At 41.8% G+C, this 27,171-nt stretch overlaps 1 protein-coding gene and 1 long non-coding RNA gene across 4 annotated transcripts; one reads left to right on the top strand and one right to left on the bottom strand.

The window, feature by feature from the left end:
• On the top strand, window positions 1–4,998 carry LOC105417308 (uncharacterized). The gene is made up of 4 exons (XR_965048.2): window positions 1–71; window positions 1,024–1,123; window positions 2,349–2,421; window positions 4,204–4,998. It is a non-coding gene; the product is annotated as an uncharacterized lncRNA (long non-coding RNA).
• A 2,092-nt stretch (window positions 4,999–7,090) lies between these two features.
• csnk1a1 (casein kinase 1, alpha 1) lies at window positions 7,091–26,954 on the bottom strand. Of its 3 annotated transcripts, none has more exons than XM_003970079.3 (11): window positions 26,209–26,954; window positions 25,860–25,966; window positions 22,380–22,506; window positions 21,792–21,890; window positions 17,942–18,025; window positions 12,722–12,861; window positions 11,846–11,924; window positions 11,372–11,446; window positions 11,186–11,292; window positions 10,561–10,709; window positions 7,091–8,390 (listed from the first exon to the last, which is right to left on the bottom strand). In XM_003970079.3, exons 1-11 carry the CDS (start codon window positions 26,329–26,331, stop codon window positions 8,383–8,385), a joined length of 1,098 nt encoding a protein of 365 aa, XP_003970128.2. In that variant the 5' UTR covers window positions 26,332–26,954; the 3' UTR covers window positions 7,091–8,382. The 3 variants fall into 3 exon arrangements, with proteins under 3 accessions (XP_003970128.2, XP_011608678.1, XP_003970127.2); XM_011610376.2 differs by having other exon boundaries at window positions 10,597–10,709; XM_003970078.3 differs by lacking the exon at window positions 17,942–18,025 and having other exon boundaries at window positions 26,209–26,952.
• Between the last annotated feature and the right edge of the window lie 217 nt (window positions 26,955–27,171).

Genomic DNA, 27,171 nt, shown 5'->3' with positions numbered 1-27,171 from the left:
ACTAGATTTGATTTCATCCAGAAAGTCTGAGATGCGTTCGCTGTCCTCTGGTGATCCCAGCTTCAGCCCTGGTGAGACTCACTCTGCCGCCAACATCTGCTAAATATGCTCTTACTTATTTTGCTTTAAAGACGATCATGAGTTGATTTAGGAGAAATGTGTGTGTTGTTTTTCCCACCACCAACCATCCGTGGCTGAAGCTGCCCAACAGTCTCTTCCTAAAATCCTCTTTACTTTGTCCAAATTTGACATTTTTCACATGACACACACACACACACACACACACACACACACACACACACACACACACACACAAATTCCCAATATTTTCTCACCATCTTACACTACTGTTCCCCGTCATTGCTCCCATATGTCTGACCCCCCTTTTTGCTCACCTCTCGCCCTCTCTCTTCCTGCTCCCCCCTCTAGATTCTCTTTCTTTATCTCCTTTTCTCTATCCCTCCCTCTCTTCCTGTCTCCCTCCTCTGATATTGAAAAACCCAAACTTAGAAAAACCACAAGGGAAAGTTTTTTTCATTTCTTGGTGAATTCACGCTCTTGTCTTTTCCTCTCTTTCACGCCTCATTTTATCTTTCTTTCCCCCTCCCTTTTTCTGTATTCCCTCATTTCTTTCTTTTTAGCTCCCATCCTTCTTCACCCTTCCTCGCCTCCTCCTCCTCCTTCTCTATCACTATTAAAAGAACAGCCTTCCTCCCCCTCTTCCTCCCATATGTCAATGTCTCCTCTGTTTATGCTGCTGTTTCTCATGTCCTCCATCTTCTCCACCAAGACTCACCCGGTCAGTGTCGAGGGTTCTCCGTTCCTCGGTCCGTTTTTTTTTTTTTTTTTTTTTTTTTGGAGGCGGGGGGGTCGTCCTGGGTTTCAGGACCTCCTTCTCATGAACATATAAGGTAAAAGTCAAATGCATGGCTCATCGGCTCCAGGAACTTCATAAAGGAGTCTCACGGTTTGAACCAGAGCAGAAGAAAGGTCCAGTTTCATCTGCGCCTCACTTTGTTTAAGGCCTTGAGAAGAGTTGAAGAGCGCGGCTGAGACAGCTGCTACAGATGTGGAGAAGAGGAAGAGCGTCTTCGTGGTAGCCCCTGCCAGACGTCTGCATCAGGTATGCTCTCATCAGCGTTAACACAGCGTTTTCCACTGTTACGCAAACCTTCTGGCTTTACAACCTCACACAAGTGTCAGTGACCTCACTCTCCTGACCTGACCTGTTATAGAGCGGTAATAAACACAGGCATGCGTACTAATGTGATGAACAGCGTGTGTGAGCTGGACATGAACGACCAGACGGAGGAAACGTAGCAAAACCGTTGAGCAAAGCCTTAGAAGACTGTAAATACTGTAAAAAGGTGCCGTAAAAGTCTGAAGGTATTTTTGGAGAAGAATAAAAATACAATAGCACGCTCGTCCGATTCTTCAACACCCACCACTCATTTCTACTCATGCAGTCAGATTTATTCATGTTTTTAAGATTTCTTTTTGTTTCGTTTTGAACAGTTTTGCTCTCTATAAAATTGTTTGTTTGTTTCAAAGCTTCATTTCCACCACTGAAAGAATAATTTGATATCTGTGACAGATCACCTGCAAAGTTCTAAAATGATGATTAGCTCTGTTTTCATCCCTTTGAATGAGCGTTATTGTATTTTCCCTGATATCAAACACATCAAATCTGTGATTCTTGTCTACATCCTTCCTCCTGTGGACAGACAGACAGACAGGCAGGAAGGCAGTCAGTCAGTCAGTCAGTCAGGCAGGCAGGCAGGCAGGCAGGCAGGCAGGCAGGCAGGCAGTCAGTCAGTCAGTCAGTCAGTCAGGCAGGCAGGCAGGCAGGCAGGCAGGCAGGCAGTCAGTCAGTCAGTCAGTCAGTCAGTCAGTCAGGCAGGCAGGCAGGCAGGCAGGCAGGCAGGCAGACAGACAGTTAGTCAGGCAGACAGACAGACAGACAGGCAGACAGACAGACAGACAGACAGACAGACAGGCAGGCAGGCAGGCAGACAGGCAGACAGACAGACAGGCAGACAGACAGTTAGTCAGGCAGACAGACAGACAGACAGACAGACAGGCAGGCAGACAGACAGACAGACAGGCAGGCAGGCAGACAGACAGACAGACAGACAGTCAATCAGTCAGGCAGACAGACAGACAGACAGTCAATCAGTCAGGCAGGCAGACAGACAGACAGACATACAGACAGACAGACAGGCAGACAGTCAGTCATGGTCACCAGCAGCTCCAGGACCAAATCTATCAAACAGGAGTGTGTGAGCACTAATATAAAAGATGCACTGATGTTGTTTTTGCTTTCTTGCTTGTTTCCCTGACACATTCAGACGTGGTCACTGCCGATGGCGGCTGAGCAGCACCGAGGATCCACGGTACCAGCGAGGATCAGAGGAACCAGAGGTGAGACGCCTGTCACACATGCACCTGAGCTGCGGGTCGAAGCTCAACCTGTGGTCACGACTGAATCTAGAGTCAGCTACAGAACACCCAAACCTTCACCAGCCGTCTAAACGTGCACGAGTGAATCCAAACCAATGGAGAACTGTCCTGATGTGGCGCTCCAGAGAGGACGAACACGTGTGTTAGAACATGTGGGTGAGGTTACTGCAGCACCGGGGAGGACGGCAGGAAATACAGATTTATTTATGGAGCAGTAGGGAGAATTTTCACATAACCCCCCTAACACTCACTCACACTCACTCACTCTATCTCTCTCTCTCTCACACACACACATGCACACACACACACACACAGTCCCCCTCTGGGACCACGGCCTCTTGATCTCTCCCTAACCCTACTCTGGATAATTTCACATGGGAGAAAGAGGAAGGACGGAAATGGCAAAGGATATACAAGGAAGGAAGGAAGGAAGGATTCTAAAATTTGTCATGTCTTCAATGTATTTCTTTTGCTTTGATTGAGGAATCAAACTGTGAGTGCGCACACGTGTGTGCATGTGTGTAAATCAGTGTAAGGCAGAGAGAAGCTTCCTGTGTGTCATTTATAGAAGTGAGGATAAACAGAAAGGAAACCATATTAGGGAATGTTTGGATGAAGAGCAGGGATGCTTCTTACTTTTATCACATCTTGTCTAAACACATATTCACTCACTCAGACATGCACACACACGCACGCACACACACACGCACGCACACACACATACATTCCCCTCAGTGGTCTTTGTTTAGACTGGGTTATTCTATACATGTTGCTGGTTTTACTTTTCACTGTGATCACACAATTATTTGATCTTGTGTTTAATACACACATTTCCACTGACCCACAGCTTAATCTAATCCAGACCGTGTGTGTGTGTGTGTGTGTGTGTGTGTGTGTATGCTGAGACCAGTGAGGAGAGAAATTGGTGGCACCTTTTACATCGACACCTTTCAGCTGCAGCAGGATCTACACACAGATCATTTTACAGTAAGAAGTTCTCTTTAGGAGTTGACTAAAAGCAGCTGCAGCAAACAAACAAACAAACAAACAACATCTGTAAACGTCAAAAGAATCAAGTTGGCATATGTTCTGAATGATGTACATGCAGTGTTCTCCTTTTTACTTTTGCCATTTAATATAATAAAAGTGAACACTAACCTGTGTGTGTGTGCGTGCGCGTGTGTGCTTTGGGGATCCTCTACATTGTGGAAGAGGGTTGAAAGTTGTTGGAGGGGGACAGGAAGACGTTCATTGGCAGGTTTTTATTGGTTTATTTTTGTGAGGACAAAACTTCCTGAGAACAAACCTTTGGGAGCTCTCTGCTGTGTGTGTGTGTGTGTGTGTGTGTGTGTGTGTAAAGACCTTTCTTCTTAATATGGGCCTGTTGAGCCCACTGCAGACAGGGAAGGACAGAGATAAAGCCGTCCTCTCTCTCCCAGTCTCTCTCTCTCTCTCTGTGACTAGAAAAGGCAATAAAGCGTCCAGCTGAAGGAGGACGCCGCTCCACTCATGGGGATGTTTATCCAAAGCAGCAATCCCATTTTCCATGATCCCCAAAATAAAAGGCAGCCTCCAGCCTTATATGGACACACTGCAGTTTCCAGTCACACCGAGGCTGACATTCCTGAAAAACACCCAGACCCCCCCCCCCCCCCCCCCCCCCCATTGACATTGATGATGAACTTGGCTGCGTCGTTACTCTGCTGCATCGCTTTAACATTTGGACTTTTTTTCTAATTCCAGGCCCTGTTTAATGGACTGAAGCGCTTGTCAGGGAGCTGCTGGGGGGGCTTCTGCACGCAGACACACCAACGTGTGTGTGAGAGGAAGCAGCAGTTATGTAAACCCACTGAGGATTCCATCATTTCCTGTTTGTCTAACAACAGTTTGTACTCTCCGTTATTCTGCCCCTTTCGAATCCTTCTTTTATTCTTTATGCTGTATTATCAGGTGTGTTATGCATGTAAAATAAGACCCTGTTGTAGCTCAGTAACTTGTTTACGTATTTACTTGTTTATGTGTTGAAAGATCTGCTGTGTTTTAGTGCTAAATGAGGGTTTTATCTGCTTAATCGTCAGTATGTTCCTGTGGCCCACGGTGCAGTGCTGCATCTCTGGTCAGTTGGTAGTCTGAGATGAAGCACTGTAGCTCGGGACACGGGAGAGACGCACCTGCACGCCTCCAAAATGGCTCCACGTGTGGTGGATCAGGTAGGAACGCCGGAGCTGTGGGGACACAATCAGAGGCGACCGCGCTGCTTTGGCGAAGGATGACTCCCGAAGAACCTCTGGATTGTCTACATCCTCTCTCCTGGGGTCCAGTTTTCCCAGGAATCCCTTGACATTTCAGAACAGGGGGATTCCTGGAAATACTGTTCTTGGGGGCGGGGCTTATCGACTAGCTACAGGTGCAGCGCACCTCTGTGCACGTGCACAAAGGTCAGATGCGCTGATTTATAGTTCCAATCAGATGACATGGAAATGTGAAGCTTCAGGATAAAAAGGTCTGACTACATGAATAAATATTCAAAGAAACGTTTGTATTTCTTGTCAGTTACTGCATCCAGTTCATGAAAAACACGCGAACCCCCCATATTACATATATTTCTGCAACAACATCTTCTTGCTACCCATAAGAGTTCAGCATAGAAAAGAATCACAATTGTAGAGGCACCAATTTTGATTTTAATATCGAAAATATTGAATAGTGGACAATTGTGTAATATAAGTGAATAATATTTCTGTAGGGATAAAGATGAAAGGCTTTATTTTTGAACCAACTCTTTCCTGGAAATTATGACGTACACATTGTAAAGTAAAGTTCATGGTTCTATAGTTATTGCTCATGTTTGATATATAGTAGCTATAGGAAGTTGAAATCAACATAGTTGCAGAGCTATTCTACAAAAACCGTGTAATAACTAAAATAATGCAGCTGTATGTTTGTTACTGGGATTAAATTGATTATATGGAGACTAGAATAAAATAAAAAAAATCATTGATAATTATTGTTTATGACACTGTAGAATCACCCCTATCCAATGCTGGATAGCTCAGACCTGTAATGAGACACATTATTGCTTGTGTAAGAGTTAAGCTGCACGTGTTGTGTGTACGTTGTGTACATAGCAAACTTAAAGCAATCCAAGTATACATTTACTTGCATTTTCTTTTCTTACAGTGTTTTTATGAACAGTTTTTTAATGTGTCTGCAAGTGGAATCATTTAGATCAATTTATGCATCTGTTACCTCTGAACGAAGACATGAGAACCTGTAGCATGAACTCAGAACACAGGTGGTGCCCAGCTGGGGCCCAGTCCCAGCTGGGGTCCCTGATCCCAGCAGCACACGCCAGTCAGGGTACAGCTGCATTCTACTTGGTCTCCAGCAGGTGGCGACAGCAGTGGATGTAAAAATACAATAACTGGAATTGAGCTCGTTAAAACAATAAAACTTGTGTCAAATTCCCAACTCGGTTGGTCCTTCCGGTAATAAACATACAAAGATATAAAGTGATTTACATATTATAGAGGATAAACATGCTTGGTTCGGGGTGCGGCTACAGCTGTCAATCCTCAGAGCCATGACTGACGTATCGACACATACACACACATATAAAAATTAAAAAGAATAACTAAATGAGAAATTAAATGCGTGCATTCAGTGTGACTTTCAAGCATTACAAAGTGAGCAAAATCCCTTTACTGAGTCGCACTGAAAAATAACTACCTACAACTAACTTGACTTTTATTGGTGACGCGCTAACGTGGGTTTCACATGTAGAACTAGATGCAACACGTTAAGGAGGTTCCGGGGCTGGAATTTGGCGGCTTCCACCGGCCTGTGAGAGGGAATGCGGCGTGTCCTGGTGACTCCAGCTAACGGGGACAGACAGCCAGTCAGCCTCTGCGTCAGCTTCCTCTGGAGGCGAGGCAAGAGGTCCAAGGAAGTGCATATTTGACTCCTTTACTGGCAGAAATTCCAGGTAAACCGATGCGTCAGCGAAAATCAAAGGTGTGTTCACTGACTCATGAGTTTCCAACATTTGCTGGAACAGCTCGACCGAAACCGGAAACGCGTTTCCTATTATTCAACACAATAAGATGACTGCGGTGGAACTTGCAATTCAAACCGTGTCCTCTGAAATAAAAGACATATTGACTCAATGAGCTCTATCGAACCTTCTCAGTACTAAAGTTCATCGATTTTCCTGAATCCACCTGTTTTCTGTGACGAGTGGAGGCACGAGGACATAAAACATGCGCCGCTTTGTTCTTCGTCCTTGACTCGGTACAAATACTTAGAATGAGGAGTCATAATTGCACAATAGTGGCTGAAATGGCTCTTATGAAAGAGTTACATAAAAGGATTTAGCAGCAAGCATTGGGACAATTGACAAAAGGCTCGGGGAGCAAAGGAAATACAAAAATATTCAAAGCCAAGACTCACCATCATTTGGATCTCTAGAGCGGAAAATTACAGTTAAAGTTCTATCAAAACCTAGATGAACGAGCAGATGTGCTACAAATCCAACTACATCTAGAATTATTAACCTACCTTCAGCACCGGTGTTTAAATCCTGCCACTATTGCTTAGACTGGTGTGCTTCTTAATGGAACTGTAAAGCCTGTTTTGGTGGATTTAGATTTTAATGGACATGTTAAACTACCAGCATCACGAGGCCTCTGCACTAAAGTGGTCTGAAGGTGTCAATGTCATCTGGTGGTAAACTGGCCAACAGTTTCAAACGGGTTCGTTAAAGACTTCAATCCCAGGAGGCGTCATAAAAATCACTGGTCCCAGTATGGCAGCAAACCCAGTCACATCAGGTCAGAGTGAATCTTGGCCTCAACACTCCAGTGAACACGAGTCCAGCAGATCTGCTCAGGCTGCAGGTCTTGAATCTGGTCCAAAGGCACCACTGAACTTCATGTTGCTGCTCCCTGTTGTGGATCACTGGACAAAATGTCCCATCTCTCTTCAATAGTCGGTCCTGGGATGCAAGTGTATCAGAAATGATCTCCAAAAGATTCAGAGAAGCGCTCGTCCATGGGAAAAATCACCTTAGAGCTGGAGGCATAAGACCAACTTTATAAATACCACATGGTATTATAAAGAAAAAAAAAACAAAAAACGGCAAAAGCTTTCACATGCAAGACAGTTTTCATTGTGCAGGCTGTTGACAAGCATTTCAGGGCTGAGTTATGTCATTTTTTTTTATTATTATTTTTGGACCAGAGGTTGTACAACAGATTTAATTATATAATAATAGGTCAGAGCTCTAAAGAGAGGAAGAGAACCAGAATATCATTCTACCATTGACTGTTGCAATGAACAGCTTATAATGTCAACAGGAAAAATCCTAATCACCATAGGAAAATGAAGAAAAAAAAAAAAAAGACAAAAAAAAAACCCCTCCACATCTGAATTTTAGTAAATAACATCCATGGTTGCATCATTCAGTTTAGAAAGTAAAAGGGATTTTTTTTAAAAAGTTAACATGTCTTAAAATCAGACTGAAAAAAGTCAAACAATGGCATGAACAGGGCAACGTGTTCTGAAGATCCCAGGTGGGACCAAACAGGTTGAGCCGACCATCTTCAGTTTCTGAGAAAACAGTCAACACTGCAGGAACAGAGAGGATGGATGGGGAAGAGATGCATGTGTTTGCAGGTGGGGGCAGGGGGCTATAGCCTCCACATCCAGAAAACCTGATTTATCATTCTTTTATTTCGGAGTGCAGAGTTTTATTATATACATATGAATATACAGATAACACAGCACTGTGTGTAAATCTATATATTTCCATTACATATAGAGTTATTATGGAAGGAGAGACAGACTCTTTGTCGCGTATCCAGGAAGAGAGTTGTTGGTCCTGGTCACCAACACTTCTGCAGCTCTGCTCTGAGCAGATGTGGCTCAGAAACCTACAGAGACAAAGAAACAGGCAGCGCAGTTAGCCAGACGTGTCACATACGGCCTCACACCAGCAGCTCGTCTCGGGTGACGGAAAAGCAGTCGGTGTAGAACCGCTCGGAGCACGATTAGAGCGAATCAAGGTTTAACAGAAGAAATGAAGCCTTTAACTTCTCGAAGCTTTCATCAGGTTGTCATTGGCAATGATCGCTGGCAGGCATGCAGTTGACTGACGTCTGCTCTGGGATGTTTCAGTGGGCATACACACACTCCACTAGTGTGAATGTAAAGGACGCAGCCTATATCCACAGCAAGTGTCCTGCAGATCAGAAGCTTGGACATTTGATTGCCAGCTGCTTTCTTCACATACATGAATCAGTGTTTGATGTAAACGTGACCATTTCTCCTCTGAGCAGTCCAGCGTTCTGAAAAGCATCGACACACTCTTGCCTGGGTGCTTTATAAATAATGCTGAATTAGAGAGCCACCACGCACATGTATCGAGGACGGCCCCAACCGTTTATTACAAATGAAGAACAAGAGCGGCATTTCTAGCTCCGCAGGCCATAATCATCAAAACTGAAAGAACCATTTAAAATATATCAATCTGTTATGACTCAGAGGTTTCTCAACAAGGAAGGTGCGTCACAGGGTGAGCTGGGTTAACCACTGCGCGCCTTCCCAACCACAACCTTTGGCCAGTCTATAGGAAATCAGATTAAAGAAAAAAGATCACAGCTGGCCAATATTATCTTCTAGTGTCAATCGGGAATACCGCAGTTGCCATGGATCCATAAATGTCAACAGCATGTAAAGATGTTCTGATTCTATCACCATTGTGGCTGCTAAAACCAATGGTTATGGCTCACTGGTGAATACCTCAACGCTCCCATCGCCGTGCACAGCTCAGGAATAGCTTCGTCTTCTCTGCAGCACACTTCCCATAAGGGAAGTTTTAAATCCAGACAACACAACCTCCACATCCTCCATTCTGCTTTTAGGTTGACTCCACCATATGTTCAAACATCAGGCTCAAACTATGTCTGTAGCTACTTTGGAGCACGAATCAATGTTCCTTTGCAACAAAACTTGAATAAAATCAAAGAATCAATTACACGTACAATTATATACATACAATTATAGACTTGAAAAGATTTGAAAAACATCCATAATTCAGCTTTTCCCAAGGATCAATTGTTAAGAGCCATTTAAATTTGATCGATTTTCATTCTTTCCCACCACCAGATCAACTATTTTGACATCATTTTCTTGTCTGCTGCAGTCTTTTGGGGCATTTAGCATTACTGTGCTTTTTATGTTTAATTTGTGACGTTTGATTGAATTTGGCCGGACTCGGAATGGACTCTTATTGAGACTATTGTCTAATTTAAGTGAACAGCCCCAAGTCAGACTAGACCCCAATCGTAATTACAGTGATACAGTAACAATCTGTAAAGTGTTCCTTGTTACCGGCTTGAAACCAAACAACTTGCTGACTGTTTCACCTGTGAAGGCATCAAAAGCTCTGACTATATGGGTAAAGAGATTTATAGTGATCCTGGAGGATCAATATTCCTCACAGTCTCGTCAATATGGAGATTTCAGCCGTCTGACTGCAGCGATAGATCGTTGATGTCACAGACAAATAAGGAAAAGAAAGGTGTCTGTTAAGCAAAGAGTTTAATGGGTTTTGTTGAATGCCCAGTTTTCAGAGGGAACGTTATGAAAGACACACGGGAGAACAGTGGCTATGCTCAGAGCAGGTGGGCTAGCCATGAAGCAGTTTGACAAAGGAGAGAGCCCATTGTCCTTTCCCAACACAGGAACAGGAAAGCATATCAACAAAGTTAGTAGTCAAATTACCCAAGGACGTCTTTGCTTCTGCAAGACAGACCAATTGTGTCAAACTATTTTATATTACATTTGGATACATATTTTCTCTTTACTTAAATGGTGCCTCCTCGTTCTTTTTAGTACGGTACTAGAATTAATTCCAACAAGGAATAAGTTTTATATGTTTTTTTTTTAATTTACAATTTGGTGTTTTAACGGTTTAAAACAAGGGGCACATGGGTGGGGGTTAGAAAATAAAAAATGTTACCTACTAGTCATAATACAACGCTAAGTGAATATACGAGCAATTGGTGTCTAAAAAACGTCGCTTGGCTGTTTGCTACTAACCTTTCATGTTAGGCTTGGGTTTGTCAGTTTGCTTGCCTGTGGGGGTTTGTGCCTGCTGGCCTTGGCCCCCGGAGGAGGCTCCCTGCTGTGCTGCTTTCTGTTTCAGCATGGTCCAGTCAAACGTGTAGTCATACTGATGGTTCAGAGTCCTGAAGGGAAAATGCTTGCCATAATTTAATATTCCAAACAATGCAAGAGAGCACAAATCATACCTAAACACGGAGGACGTGCATTTCTTTATATCTCAGCAGATTCAGAACTTCAATCAAAATTACATATTTCGCCTTTGAACACATGAGTAGATCTGCTATGTATCATTTTAAACAATACTCCACTACTTGAAGTATTTCTTTAGTATTTCTTCAGATCTCGGCTCATGAATAATATTTACCACAGCCAAACTGATTTACTTGAAGCCATTTAAACGAAGGTTAATGAATTATATTTAAAAAATAATCTGATCAACATTTGCTGAATGTTACATTTTAATTTAAGTCATGTAAACCAGCAGAATCCTAGACTAATTATACGGCTGATATCTAAAGGAAAAGCTGCTGAGCATTTCAGAGGTGTGCTGAAGCATAACTCTAAAAAAATGCATCTTGAAGATTAAATGTGTGTTTACCTGAAAAGGATGCGGAACAGCTGACGCAAGTACATGTAGTCGGGAGCCTCCTCAAAGCGTAAGCCACGGCAGTAGTTCAGGTACATGGCAAACTCTGCTGGGAAACCCTGGAACAGGCAATATAAGAGTTGAGGCTCTTGGAGACCTGCCTGCCTACACACGCATGCCCCTTTATACTGGACTCACCTTACAGAGGACCTCCACAGGGGTTGACATTTTCTTCTCCGAAATCTTTTCATACTTCTGTTTCTTTGTGGCAGCCTGTCAAAAATAAACAACTTCCATTAACATACAGACACTGATACCATCTCTAAGCTCACCAGTGTCTCCTGCAACACACACCACTGAAATGTTCTGATAAAACGCATCGACAACAGTTCACTGGACCCGCGCTGTTGAACTCTAAAAGCTTAATAAACACTATCAGCTCCTTTAACCCAAAATACACAACAGACAAAACAACTGAATATCAGCTGTGTAATGTTCACCCAACACAATTTAAAAGTGTGTGTGTGTGTATGTATGTATACACACACACACACACACATATATATATACATACATACACACACACATATATATACACGCGCACACACACACATATATATATATATAAAAAATAAAAGTACAAGTTTGTCAGGGGTGAGTGGTAATTCATACCTTCAGTCCTTGCCATGGTAGACTGGTTCTGTTGAAATACATAAGCACGTAGCCCAGCGACTCCATGTCGTCACGGCGACTGCAAGATCAATGTGTTTGTTTAGTCTTTTTATCATATGATTTTAAAGTCTGGAAGACTGGGCTTTATTTGTTACTGTAATGAAATGGGAATGAAGAAAAATAGTTAAACTTCTTTAAAACCCAGAACAAACCCCCTTGTGGGATCTCAACCTGTCTCGTTAAGAAGCAATGCTGACTGAACTAATGTTTCTCTCCCTCTCCTCTTTCCCCTCCTCCTCCTCTCCTCTACCTCCCCTTCACTCTACTTCTCCTCTCCTTTACCCCTCTCCTCTCCTATCCTCCCCCTTCTCCTCTCTCTCTCTACCCAGCCGGCCATCAGCAGGAGGGTCCCCCTACATGAGCCTGGTCCTGCTCAAGGTTTCTTCCTGTTAAAGGGGAGTTTTTCCTTGCCACTGTTGCTTGTCTGGGGTCAGGCCCTGGGATTCTGGAAAGCGCCTTGAAACAATTTTGATTGTATAAGACGCTATATAAATAAAGATTGATTGATTGATTGATTTTGAGCAAATAGGACAAATGTTGTAAATTGCCATTTGGGTGAGGGTCTTAATTTTAAATGGTGGACAGAACATTTCAAAAAGTATCAGCCAACAGAAACATGAAGGTTTTATATACAGAGCAGAACAGAAAAGAAGATGATCATAAATCTCTGGGAATGACGCCACTAGACACAATGTCACAATAACTAAAAAAAAACTGTTTTAAGCTGTTTGGGGTTGATCAGCTTCCTGTTCGATAATGAATAACTGAAGGTGTCGGCATTTCTTGAAGAGGTCACGGAGGAGCGTGAAGACGCACCTCTGCTCGATCCCCAGGTGTGCGTTGATGGAGGCGTAGCGAGCTGTGCCAGTCAAGTTCTTGTCTTCTCTGTAGGGTATGTGCTGCCGAGTGCGGTTGTCCCGGTACTTCTTCGCCAAACCAAAATCAATGAGGAACAACTGACAATCAAAGAGAACACGCACGTTAAAACCATTGTGCACATTAGCCTCCATTACAGAAGAACCACACAAATGTTCAGTGTTATAAACACTTTAGGATAAAACTATACATGAAAAGTTCTTTCTTGAGTAAACATTCTTCACATTTCATTCTAAAGCCTGGCAATAACAAGTTCTGAAATTTCTGTATTATTACTTTGTGAATATTTGTATAATCCCACAGGAGCCTACGGAGATACAAGTGTCACAAACACTCTGAATTCCCTAAACTACTTTCTCTCTGTTTGGCCTGAACTTATCAAGTCCCGAGGTGACGTATACGGAGCACCTAATGTGGTGATGAGGGTAAAGATAAACGATGGACCACCTAAAGCGATGCTTGCTTTTCCTGCATCAAAAGGTAACAAAACAAGTTTAAGAGCTCCAGAACTATAAAAACTAGTCCTTTGTTACATGTAATCAGTCCTGAACAAGCAAATTTCTGATGAGCAATAAAACTGTCATGACTGCGTACTTTTGAAATACCTTTACCCTAATATTTACGTGACAACACAGACCGCTGATAAAGTAGTGTTTGAAAACAAGCAAACACATTACAAATATGGTCTGGGTGGCACTCTGTCTATACTATTAAACTATCCTTGACGGGGAAACCGGTCAGGGTTCTGATGCAACTTAATATTTAGGTATTTAACATCAAGCCAGGAAAGAACAAATAGTAACTTGTTACTTCACATCACCTTCCCACATCATGATGTATATGGTCCAAACTACTGGTACACGTAATTAGAGATGATGGAAGTGTCAGAACCAAACAACTTTTAATGTTTTTAGTTGTCAAAATGAAACTTTATAGTTATGACGATTCTGAGTTTATTTAGGAAAAATGTTGGTGCCACATAAATATAAGAAAGGCTCTGATTAATTTACCAAAATAATAAACTTGACTAGGGATCATCCTCAACTAGAATCCATTTTCTGATGATCCATGAAAAAGAAGTTGTTCAAGCAATTCCCACAATCTGAATATGTAGGAACCCAAGCTTAAAAAAATAAATAAATAATGAACTACCTACTTGCTCATGACCCAGTCTAGTCACGAGTGCAAACACACAGTTGGATTCATAATCAAAACAGTTGGTGCGTAACTTTAAAGCACCAAAATCAAGGTTTTAAAAATGCTCCAGACTGTTGCTCAGCAACCCTAGCACATCATTTTCAGCCCAACCACATTACAGACCCATGAAGGCCACATCTTACAGCTTTTATCGTGGAAAAAATACAAAAGTCATACAAGAAAAGGAGGCCCATAAATGTTTGTTATGGATTTTCACGCTAACGACACTCATTTAAAAGATTTCACTATCCATTTCACAAGTGCCTTGTGGACATGCGCAGGACCACCAGAACCATGGCAACTAGCACAACTCACGACGGCACATTGAGTTTTTGCTTGCAACTTGTCGCGTCTGCTGACGTAGCAGCAGTTTGACGGTGTAGCAGTCAAGTGGCGTCATGTAGTGCAGCAGCAGAAGCTTCATATTGTGCGACGGCCCGTTTCTGTCACCATTAACCGTGGTAAAGCACTGGATGGGTTTGGGACAAGACTGACACATGTGATACATTTCTATGACAAATCCTTTATAGCAAAAGCATGAGTAAAAGAAGCAGCCCTGCGGAACATTTCAGCCTGAGTAGCAAATAAAAAGCAGCATGGTCTGAACTACGTGGGAGCTCTGTGACTGAATCAATTGAACTAATAATATCCACTTTGTGTGGAAATACTTGGAGCAGAGAAGAGAGCGAGCATGAGTGAGTGTGGGCTGGGGCATTTAAAAGTGTCTAAAATTATTAAAGCCATGACCCACAATGACAGACAGACAAGTATAGATACAATATTGTTTTAAATGGAAGATTGGAATATTGTTCTAATTTATGACAAATATGAACATTTAACAGAAGTTATGAAATTAATGAAACCTATGTAATATATATAATCCAGCGTCAGGGATACAAGGATGCTGTGAAACAAGGAAAATGACCTATGGAATAAACTTGCTTTATTTTTCTAAAGCGACTTGATCTGACCTCCCGCTGAGAGGTGGGCAGCTGTTTTTTGTCCTCCCGCTCATACGCCATCGTACTGACGTAATCATTGAATATTCAAGTGTGCCGGAACACTGCAAGGTAAAGGATGGACAGAACGGACATAGCTGAGCAAAGGTGAATGGAACCTGTGGCTAATCTGGTCATACAAGCTATGGTCGGAGGAGGCGGGCCCTTATTGCCCCCACGTGACCATTAGGGGCAAATTTGCGTCGGTCCATCAACGGAGCATTGTCACAGCAAAGGAAGGCTCAGTTTCAAAAATCAGACAGCATTTGACTATTTTGTCAAATCTATCGGTCCAGTGGTTAACAAGTGGACTAACATCTGAAGAATTTGCCTAAAATCCTTTTTTTGAAAATAAATTTGTTTGCAATTTATAAGTCTTAAATTCCTGCAGGGAAATCAGCTTTGTGTTCATCTTGAAAGCTCTTGGTTTCAGAAAGTGTAAATTCAGGCGACACAATATATCTAAAGTTTATTTTCATCACTAAAATGCCTAATAACAGTCCTGGAAACTGCGATAATTGGCTTGGTGCAAAACTCTACTACTGTTCCCTCGAGTGTTTTATTTGCGGAAAACGCTTTAAATCTTTTTTTTTTTTTAATAATTGCCAAAACTCTACCTTAGAATGTCTTACAAACATTAAAAAAATAACATTTTACTGCTGTACCTTTTACTGATCATTTGGGGGGGGGGGGGGGGGGGGCAGTATTTGTCCCTCCAGTCTGAGCCTGGCTTTGACAAAATATGGTTGTTCCCCAAAACTTGTACCGATACATCTAGTTTACATTTAACTTTACAACAAGCCTGTACACCTAATATACGGTGGCAGAGAACAGCCACTAAAATGGCAGCATTTGTTGCAAAGGTCACTATTCACCTGTCAACAAACCTAAAAACACTTTAACTTCAACATTTGTTTATATATTGTATCGTTGTGTACAAATTTCAGTCAGTGGTGTGTAGTGGTACTTATTCCATGGAAAATAAATGTGCCATGGCTAGTCAGGGGACATGGATGGCACCGTTGGGGCAGAACCAGACGAGGTTTGCCAGTGCTCAGTAGCTGTTTATTAATTTGTAAAGTTCATAATAAGGCCACTCAGGGGCCTCTCAGTTTGTTAATCACCCGTTTCGTCCAGTCAACTCTCCGTTCTCTCACTATGCAGGCAATATTGCCATACATAAGTGCATCCTGCACAGTGTCTACAATCGTTTCCACGGATGCTGAGCGGCTTGTGGACCTAACGGTGCACTAGCATGATCAATGCAATGGCGGGCGATAATTGCCGAGATCAACCCTTTTAGTTTGCAGAAAAGACCCATGTCGATCTGGGACTTTTGTGCAGTGTCAAAGGGGCTTTTCAGACACCTCTGTAGAATCTTTCTTCCCATATGACCAACACAATGTAGCTCTGACTCTCTGCAAGGCCCCAGATCATCCGTCTTTAATTACTGAAACATAAATACTAATATACATAAATAACTACTACAAGCAAAATAAAGTCCAATTATTTGGATAACTGAATTTGAAATAGAATTAATTAAAAAAGGGGTCTGCAGGTGACCCACTACTGATTTTTTTTTTTTTTTTTTTTTTAAAAAGGTACGTAAAAAGAAAATGGTAGAAAGGACTTGCAATATTTGGACCAAAGGAAATCGTGCAGCCTTCCAAAAGGGTTAAAGTCTGTATTATATGCACAGCTGGCCAATGCAAGCTCACAAGAGTGTAAAGTGATAATGAGGTGGAACATCTGTCTCAACATGGAATTTTGTAGTCTTCAATGGACAAGCCTCACTCATCTCAACCAAAAGAGAAATGTTCCAGTTACCAAGGCCAAAACTAAAGATCAAGCTCCTGCAGTAAAACTGTGGCAAAGCACGTCAATAGAAGAAACCTAATGTACTTAAAGGCTGCCCTTATATTAACCAACTAAAGGGTTTCAGACTCCCTGAAACTCTCACACTCAAGTTAAGAGTGCAAGAGTTAATGCGCCCGCAGGAGGCGATCAAGGCTTCAATAAGGAAAAGGTGGTATTTTAGTTTTGAGATTAAGGTGATGCTGAACTGGTTTCTGGCCCAATCCACTAATTAAGCTCTCCTTAAGAGAGGAGATGAACGTGGCTCAACACCTTGAAGTGCATTGTGGCTGTCAATGTTTCATTAGCTCTTCCAGGCTACTCTGATGAAGTGTAGCCTGGACATGTTGCAGTTACCACAGCAATGTTTGTGTTTGTTTTGGATACTGTATATTTCACTGCAAAGGTCGTTGAGAGAACAAGAAGTTCTCAGCATCATTGTTCCTAATTTGTTCAATTGAACACATAAAAAAAGACAAAAACACTCTTTGACACAAGGCATTCTGCTCATTTCAGCTCCATTTTCTTTCAATGGGACATAAGTGTGAAAATTATGCTAATATTTACAGCTGTTGGACCAGGGGTTCCAGATGACCACATGGGGAAGAGTTATTTACTCTCATTTTGTGAAAAGATTTGGCAATCAAATCCTAATCCAGCCTTCAAATGAGTCCATTCCCAAACATAGTTCCAGTTTAATTTGGTACTGTAAGTGAATGATAAATGTATTAATACTTTTGTTCCTTAATCTCCTTTTTTAGTAAACACCCACAAAAGGAGCTTTCATCAAGGTTAAAAATGAATTTGAAAAGAACCTGTACTTCGAGTATAATCCTTCTTATAACCTGTAACTTAATACCTTTTCTGTCCCCTCTCAACCGACCGAAACAGAAGTCATGTTAAATGTGCACAGGAAGCCACCTGGGGCACGCCTGAACCGACTGAGACCCTGTCCAAACTACGGAGGGATACAATGTGATCTGCTGTACTTTTCTGCTACGATGAGTTAATTTGGGTGGTGGTGTGAACAAAGTAACCCAGCACAGTTACAAATGAATGCAAAACGACAACTGCGGTTGTAAGGCAGCTGGTGTTGTGGTAAAGGTCACACCTGGTTTAATCCTGAGAAAGATGGATCCTGAGAGGAGCTAACAGCCAAGCTTCTTTTCCTCTTCCCCACTGATGAGTCTAAACACTAGGGCAGACAGTAGAGGAGCAGGGGTCAAAAACAGCCTGGATCCACCTTCAGTCACAGATAGCATGAGCACAACAGTACAGCATTCTGCCTGCTAATCGCTTCACAGTTTAATTTATTGTCTCCCTCTAGTACGAGACTGTAGTGTAATTTTCCTTCAAAATGCCCATAATTACTTACTTTAAAACATGGGCATCTTGGTGGGCGTTATCCTTTAAATAGGCTGATAGTGTTTTGATTCGACTTAGCTTTGCCAGGCTAATCTTCATTTACCGTTATTCCCACTGACAGGTGAACTGTACTGTCGTCACAATGGAAGCACTCAAGCTTAGATTCCACTGAGGACTACTGTTGAGTCAATACTTTGTGGAAGGAATGAACTGCATTTTTACTGTCAAATAGCAGCTTTAAATGGCTAAAAAAAATGACTGTGCCATCGATTGAGTGGTTCACAGACTGGTCACATCCAAGAACCAACGGGAATCCAGAGAAGCAAAAACTGAAGGAATGGATCAAGTTGAAGCTAGAGTGATCGGGGTTGTGCTGTGTTACTGACAAACAGCTAGAAATCCCAAGATTCCGAAGGACAACAGAATTAAATGGACCCTTCCTCGTAAAACAACTCCAACAAATAGACAAGGGCGTGCTGGAGGACAGGCATGCCATCGTTAAAATACTGGGAACGTGCACAATCAATTTTGACTTGCTATATAAAAAAAACCCCTGTTGACAGCTGCGCCCAAGATAATTGTAGTAAAAGATGAATAATGAGGGAAAGAAAACAAACAAGTACGGCAGCTTACAACTTCCCCTGTCAAACAATGTATAGGGACAATATCTGATAATGGGATTGGTGACAGTATAATCAATTTGAATAGTTGCACACTTCTGCTACCTTTTACTTATATGCTTCAATGTAAAACGTTGCTCCAGCCAGTTATTCCCTCTCAGGACAAAGTACATGAAGGAAGCAAGCAGCCCTCCATTTAAATAGAGACAAACTGAACTGAAGGAAGGGAAAAAGCATTACCTATATACAGTGGGACCTCTACCTACGAACTTTTAGGGCCCCAAAACTCAATACAGCGGTAGCGCATTTTTGACCTTCGTATCCTGAAATTTCCTTCGTAACAAAAGGAAATATTTTCCCGTTGAGACGCTTCGTAACCTGAAAAATTTGCATGTAGAAACGTTTGGAAGTAGAGGTCCCACTGTATTAAGGCCCCGCATGACACAATATGTGAATCCTTTCAACAAAATGTCGACAGAGAATATTATTAATGTAAATTGATAGTCTCTAACCTTCAGTAACAACAGCAACAAAACTAAGCCAGTCACATTGCAATTATGAATTATAAAGCCTGTATTGAAAAATACAACTTTACATCGCCATTTGAAAAGTTTGAAAGCATTTGGGCTTTTATGAAGTTCACTGGAAACAGTAAGTGAACAAGACCCATTAAACGAGACCAAACCTGAGGAGAAAAAGAAACTATTTTAAGCAGCTGCCAACCATATACTATCATCAAACGTCTCTTCCAACTCTGATAAGATGAAGCAAATTCCACTTTCTATTAACTGCCAAAGATTTGCATACTCGTCAGTCACCGAGAACCAGGGCTATTGTGTACTTCTGAGCAGACATAAAACAGCCCATCCCATATTTTGCAGATACAGCTATACCACACAGAGTATGAGACCAAACCAGAGACTGGGAATGACTGGGCAGAAGAGTGGTAACATAATGCTTAGAGAACCATTACATTCTTTTATGACCCAGACGTGAGCTAATATTTTGTGCTTCAAACAAGAGCAGTGGCGGAGCCACACAGGTGCCAATATGGACGTGCTGTTAAAAAAAAGCCAGCAGGAATGGCAGATCAGGAAACATGGCTGTTGCTGCTGAACAAGGAAGATTCCAACCTGTGAAATCCTACACCCACATGCTAAACGTCACCTCTCTGCACCTCTCCGAGTGCTCAGTGTGCACAATGTGTCAGAGCTACCGAGGAGGGGCAGACATATTTCTAAATTTTGCAAAGGAAAAACACATGGAGGCACCAGGTGCATACAAGCTGATTAAGAAGTTTCCGCACCAGCATTCCTTCTCCTACGGTGAGGAGAGAAGAAGAGAATGAGTCCTCTGCACTCAGTGAAGCAGACGTCACACGTGCAGGACATCATTAAGGCCAAAGAAAGAGGCAATTACTCTCTGGTCAGAACAGAGCACCGCCACCATCTCCATCTCCATCCAAGGAGACACATGTAGGATGGAAGGCAGATATTAACTGGACACTCCACCCAGTGCATTAATGTACTATAAATTTGGGTCTCAATTTAATTCAATAAATAAAATCACAATTTGGGGCCACTGTTTAGTCATTAAATTAGCAAGTACTTTGATGAGAGTCATTCAGTGATCTGATGGCCAACTTCATTCTGCAGAGTGTTACTTGATTCAGCACTATTCAGGAATAAGTGATTATTCTGTATGCCTCGTGATCTTGATACCAAATTGAAGGTGAACAGGAAGCAAGAAACCTCTGACTTCAGTTATTTCACTTTGGCCGTCTTGCCTTTCAACAACATGCATGTGCTTGTTCAAAAAAATGGCATTGCAAGTTGAAACCATCCAAGTGGTGATTAACAGCAAGATGAAACTGATGCAACTGCACACATTAAGGAAGTATTGGATTGAGCTTTTCCTGGAAGACTCTTCCAGTAGCAGAGCTGTAGAGTGGATCAAAGTATTACTAATAGACAAAGACAAAGGAATCGATTACAGAAAATCAGAATAAACAAAACTAGTGAATCAGTGTGAAAAAGGCACCTTAGGAATGCAAGAACATAACATACAAGTCTGAAGAAACAGATTTGATATGAAAATGGATTACATTCCTCAACAGTCAACTTGGTTGATGATTACCTTGTTCTAGGTCTAAGATCTGGGGTGAAAAAATACAAAAACACATTGCACTTTGACAAAATTGCAGAGGAAAGAAGTGATAACCTTTAATAGTCTACCTAATTGTCAGCCACTCACAATGGCTCCAGACATAACAGTGAAGTCTCTGCTCAAATTTGGTAAAATGCATTGACCATCGGCACTTTGGTTCCTTCTAGAAGACTCAGAATTGACTTGTAGCACTGATATATCACCAACAATCTGGGTAACATTGAAGGTTACATCAGCTCTCATTAGACACATCATATGCTGAGCAGATATCACTAACAGCAGAGGTAGGAATAAAACCAAAGAGATAAAAAGAACCTGGAATAAACCACTGGAAAACACAGTAACCTGAACATTGAGCCAACAACCATGAAAGCAAAGAGGCACCCTGACATGAAGGATCACTACAGATGAGGTGTGTTCACATCCTGTGGCAGCTCTAGTGTCTCCCTGCTGCTTATAGTGATATATTGTGTGTGGTGTATATCTGTGCACCCACTAGCTGAAGTTCCAAGATGTTTCCATCATTGACAGCAGCAGGTATTCCTACACTGGGGGTAAAAAGGTAGCTCTCCTGCTGTGTTTGCTTGTGTGTGTGTATTTGTGATGCTGAGAAAGCAGAATAATCACATCCTGTGCCACTTTTCTTCACCAGGTTATTTCAGATTCAGGAGCACAAACAATATAAGTAGATAGTGATCAAATTTAATAGTGATTTGATTGATTCCCTCCTGCAATTACGTTGCAAAAATGTTGTCCTGCTACCACGACATTCTGCTCAAGGTTCTTGCAATCCAGTTGGATTGATCTTACCTTATTACAATGACGACCGATGCCCATGAGAAAGTTATCTGGTTTGATATCTCTGTGAATGAAGTTCTTTGTGTGTACGTATTCAATCCTGCTGATCATCTAAAAAAGGGGGAAAAAACGTCCATAATTAAATATTTAAGAAAATTGTTCATACAATATTTATAAAACTGGCTTGGTTGCACAACAGGAAAAGTGGATCAATAACAATGCAAACCGTTTAAATGTATTGGAAACTGGTTTAATTATTTTTTGTTATTAATTATTATGTATTAATTATTTTTAAGTTTAACTGGTTTTAAGTATAAATGGCGAGTTGTCTTCAACCAATTTTAAAATAAACTTAACTCACAGTTGATACATTTGTACAATTCCAGTTTATGAAAATAAAACACATGCACAAGGGACATACAAATTCACTGTATGTTACACATTAATTTGTTTACCTGTTGACAATTCTACCTATAAAAGATTTAAAAAGGTCCGAACATTGGAAACAGGCCGCAACCAGGATAATCTTCACCAAGGGCAGGGCCCTTAATGGTTCCTCAGACAGCCAGTACAACATCTGTAGACCTGAGTGTAGGTTACCTGGTCTGCCAGCATCAGCACTGTTTTCATGGTGAAACGACGAGAGCAGAAATTGAACAGATCCTCCAGACTGGGCCCAAGCAGGTCCATGACTAGGACATTGTAGTCTTTCTCTTGGCCATACCACCTGTTGACAAAGTTAAATAAGGGTTTGTTCTACATCAATCATGACAAAAAAGAATGAATCACAATATATACACTTAGCTGTGTCCACCAACTTCACCACTAGATGCTGCATTTTGCCCGCAGAGCCTTTGGGCAACAGTGCAACTAGCAATTTTCAAGCCACAACACAGACACATGAAAGAAACGCTTATTTAAAAGCAAAAATTGCACCAAACTTATGTGGTACTATTTACAGGGCTGATTAAAACTGTGTGGAAATACTCAATATAAAAGAAGGATATTTTATTTACGCCTATCCATACATCTCCCACATCTAGCTAAAACCCCAACATTATTTAACTTCTGATGCCATTTCCTAAAAGTACCCCACACATAAGAGTAGAGCACAGACCAACCTAACATAGGTGGGGATTGTATTGTGTCTAATCCAGTTTGTACTTGGAATGGAGGAGGGGCAACAGGGTTAGCCGGTTAGACAGGCTCTTACAAGCCTGTGTTACAATATTAAGGCTTCTACTCCCCGTACAGGATTTAACTACCGGCAGTAGTCAGCGTTCCATTTGGAGGCAACGTATCAGGCTCCCAAAAGCTGTAAAAACTGATATTCACTGAACTCAAAACACAGAATATATGTAAAGAGCATTTTCTGGCTGTACCAGAGATAGTAAGGGAGAAAAAGCAAATGAATATGAAGGGCTGGGGGGTAAAGATTAAAAGCAATATCCTTGAATTATTACATTAAATGAGGGTATATGGTAAAAAATAATTTTATACAGAAAAAGAGCAACTAAAGATGAATTAAACACAGATATAAATTACAGCAACGTAGTTATCAGCTATCAAAAAACACAATAGAACAGGCTAACCCAGGCTAAGACAACAATACTGCAGCTCAACATGAAAACAGATTCAAATAAAGATAAAATAATTAACTTAACATCATTGATTGGAAAGACGTGGCTCTGCTCTTACATAGCTGTGAAATAGCAAAACTGCAAACTGGGGATGGGCTGTAATTAATGGACTTAACGGATTGGAAATTTCCGTTGCAACCAAAGGAAATTTCAGATGTATTAGCTATGTCCGTGTTTTAACGCTGTCTGTTCAAATCACTCTGCAAGTGAATCATGCCAGCCAGTTTGCTCCACAACTCCATTCAGGAAATCCCTTCCAGCCAGGCAGCTAGCAGCCTAGCACTGAGCAGCACTGGGGCACGTCAACTCTTACCGACTTTTCCACACGTCCACTGTGCGGAAATATTTTATACTCCAAAAACTGCAAAGCAAGACAGCAACATGCAATGTTTGCAGAGCTGATATTCTGAGAGGTGGAAGCTCACTGCGACAACCAACACCATTAATGAAACATGATCAAACATTTGAAAATGCACCAAAAGGGAGCACAAGGATTATTTAGCCAAGGAGCAGAACAATGAAAAGAGCCATCAGGAATAACCTCTGGGTTTGCTTTCAGGATGGGATTTTTTCTGTTAGCAGGATTTCCTGTTTTTCCCGACTTCCTTTTCTGACCTCATACTTACGGCAAGTTGTCTTTTGGGACATTCATGCATGTTTGTACACATTCTTGCCTTAGCAGTCTCATTTAAAAATCAACAACAACAATAATATTAAAAACAGAGCTCTTGTATTGGAAGATATCCAAATTTAGGCTTTGGGATCAGATGTGAAAAATGTGGATCGGTGCAACCCCAGTGCAAGTCATTGTTTTTGTTTATGGAACCAGCTCATCAAGCTATTGGCACTGATTTACCAGACTATTGTTTTTGTTAGTCCATGGGAGGATAGCCAGCACTGTAGTTTGCACACATATTGCAAGATTACATACGATGCACAATACTACAGGAACCTATACAGTTCACACTGTGCCATCTTCGGAAGTCAACTCGGCAGATGTGAGGATTCCTACAACTTTCCAAGTAGGAAATCCAATCTCTACAGTTGAAAGTTCTGACTCGGAAAACAACTTTGTTGCACAATTGGAATGCACGATAACATATCTTCTTCTGAAGGAGCCATATTTTAAAACTTTTTCCTTGTTGTGAGCATTGTGAACGCCAGATGAACATACATAGGGTGGAGTTTTAAGGCTCTGATCAATGAAAGCTGCACCTAATCAGAAAGCAAAGTAGTGAGTACCATACTAACAATAAAAATAGCAACAATAGTATTGCATTATTGTCACCCTCCATATGAATCACTAGATTGCATATACAATTTAGGTCTGATTAGTTTAATATCACCAAAAACACAAAATGATTTATATCCACAATAAACCTTTTCAACTGAATATATTTTTATGTTCCCTTTCTCACATACATCCCTCTGTAGGACTTGCCTCCTGTATTTATAGCAGGGTTGGTAGTTGCCGTTTTGCCTTGAACATATGTGGGGAATTCAACAATGTAGACAACACGATGGCTCCGAAGTCATTGAAATAAATAAACCCATAAATCTAAGTATACTAGAACACTAGGAGGGTAACAAATAATTGAAATATGGGCTCAGTGTGAAATGAGGGCAAACATCTTTAACCAAACTCATTAAAAAATGGGGTATTCAAAATAACCCTGCTTATTTACATTAATGTGTGTAAATAATCCTCCACATCGGGCAGAGTCTCAGAGACTCTCCCCAGAGTTGGTGAAATATCCAGGAAACGTTATGATTTCCCCAAACACACAACGGGCGAGCCTCCATTTGAGAGAGCCGCTACCCCCTCTCCACTCCATATTACTGGCAGGGAAAGGACTCGCATGTCCCGGGCGTGGACCGGAGCGTGCCCGTGGACGTGGGACACTCGCTACATCTGCGAGCTCCCAATCGCCAAGCTAGCAATATCCCCTTCATTTACAATGACTTTAACCCAGTAAACACGTCGGGCAACCCGATAACACGACCACCGTGTATGGGCCGGTGTGCCATCGGGCCACCGAAGCGGACTTAGGAGCGTCTCAAGTATTGTTTTTGCTCCTGTGTCCCGCCGCCATTTTCTAACAAGGTAGAGGAGACATGTTGAGAGCTGAACACAACAAAAGAGGAGCGGCCATTTCCAACCAGCCTCCTTACCTCGCTCCTGACAGCTGTTACTTTCCACAAACGCACCAATTGAGGGTTCATAGTGGGAAAATATAGAAATAAAAATATTCTTCGACCAGCATTTAACACGCCTCGGTCCTAAAATACATCGTTTAAATTAAAGAGGAAGTAACTCCGACGCCGGAGTGGTCAAGAGGCCTAGAGCCAACAAGGTTGCGAACACTTTCACATTTGCCTTCTCCCGCAGATTACAATTAGATTAATTAGAGACAATCGGTTCTTTTAAACGGGTACATACCTGATGTGTGGAATCCCAACACCGCCTTGTAGGATTTTATACAGCTTACTTTCGTATAACAACTGCGGATGTCTGGCTTTCTGTGATTCCAATTTTACAGCTACCTCCTAGAAGTTGAATAAACATGACAAAATGTAACATTGCGTTAAATCACACACGTCCAAGTATTATTTCTGTACTGGCTAAAAATAGAATAATGCGGCTTTAAGCACCGTCTGCCAGCTTTAACTACTTCAATTTTAAAACAGATGTCCAACAACACATCTTGTTATCTTGCGCAGGTAAACCGACTACTTTTGGCTATCAATCGCTTTACTGAGACAGAATTGATGTGGATGCACAAAGTTACCTCTCCATTTGTGATGTTGATGGCCAGGTATATGTCACCGAAAGATCCCGATCCGATTTTTCTGACAAGCTTGTATTTTCCACCGACTATAAATTCAGCTTTGGAGCCACTGCTACTCGCCATAGTGTCCACCAAATGACAATCTCCACCTGATATTCCTTAAGTAATTGTCAGCAGTAGCCCGTTCGTCAGCAAAAAGAGTCCAAAATGTCGAGTTATAAATGACAAAGGTGATCGTGGACTCGTTGGTGCTCCAAGTGTATTACCAGCAACGCAGTTAGCAAGTATAAGTAACCTTGATTTAACTTGGTGTTTTTGGTATTAGTCATAGGCCAAAGTGAAAAATTATGATGGATTTGATAAAATGAAATCTTCCAATGGAATGCAGCGCCAGCGTCAAGGTGGGTATATATCAAAAGTGGGGTCCGCAAAACCGTTTCGGCCTTCGCCAACCACACAGCGACTTCGAAGTAGCAGCTAATGTTACAGGATTCCAACGCTAGCTAGCGTTAGCATCGAGCTAAGACCGCCGCAGAAAGCTTGTCCAGACCGCCTTCGTGAAAACAGGCAAAGGCCGCCTTTCGATCTTCCCCCAATATAGTCACTAACTGCTGATGTTTTAGTCCTTTGAGAGCGTTTTCGCGAAATCCAAGGATTGGAACCGTGTGTACAAACCCCGATTCCACTCACTCCGCCATCTTGTCTTCTCTATCCTTTTCTCTCAGCTGCTTTCCGGGGGGGTGGGTGGATTAGCTATCTCATGACCCCTTAAGGAGCTATAGGAAAGAACAGAATGGCGGCTCTGCCACCACACTGACTCTGTGAACATTGATAAATATATTTATGATGGGATTTAATGTACACTTTTTCGTAAAAACTAAAACTTTAAACAGAATAACACATGAGCTGAATGATCGCGAATTCAATAAATCCGTCGATTACACCAGCATTTGGTGAGCAAAA

The sequence above is a fragment of the Takifugu rubripes genome, chromosome 14, assembly GCF_901000725.2.
Source record: "Takifugu rubripes chromosome 14, fTakRub1.2, whole genome shotgun sequence".
NCBI lineage: Eukaryota > Metazoa > Chordata > Actinopteri > Tetraodontiformes > Tetraodontidae > Takifugu > Takifugu rubripes.
The sequence above is the reverse complement of the archived record's forward strand: the minus strand, read 5'-3'. Positions and strand labels throughout refer to the sequence as shown.

Coding starts and splice junctions, on each gene's coding strand:
- csnk1a1 (XM_003970079.3), bottom strand. CDS start 26,331: ATGGCGAGTAGCAGTGGCTCCAAAGCTGAATTTATAGTCGGTGGAAAA. Junction 12,862..17,941: donor CTTTCTCAGGATTAAACCAG/GTGTGACCTTTA, acceptor TTTGATTGTCAG/TTGTTCCTCATTGATTTTGG. Junction 11,293..11,371: donor CTGTGGAGGTCCTCTGTAAG/GTGAGTCCAGTA, acceptor TGCCTGTTCCAG/GGTTTCCCAGCAGAGTTTGC.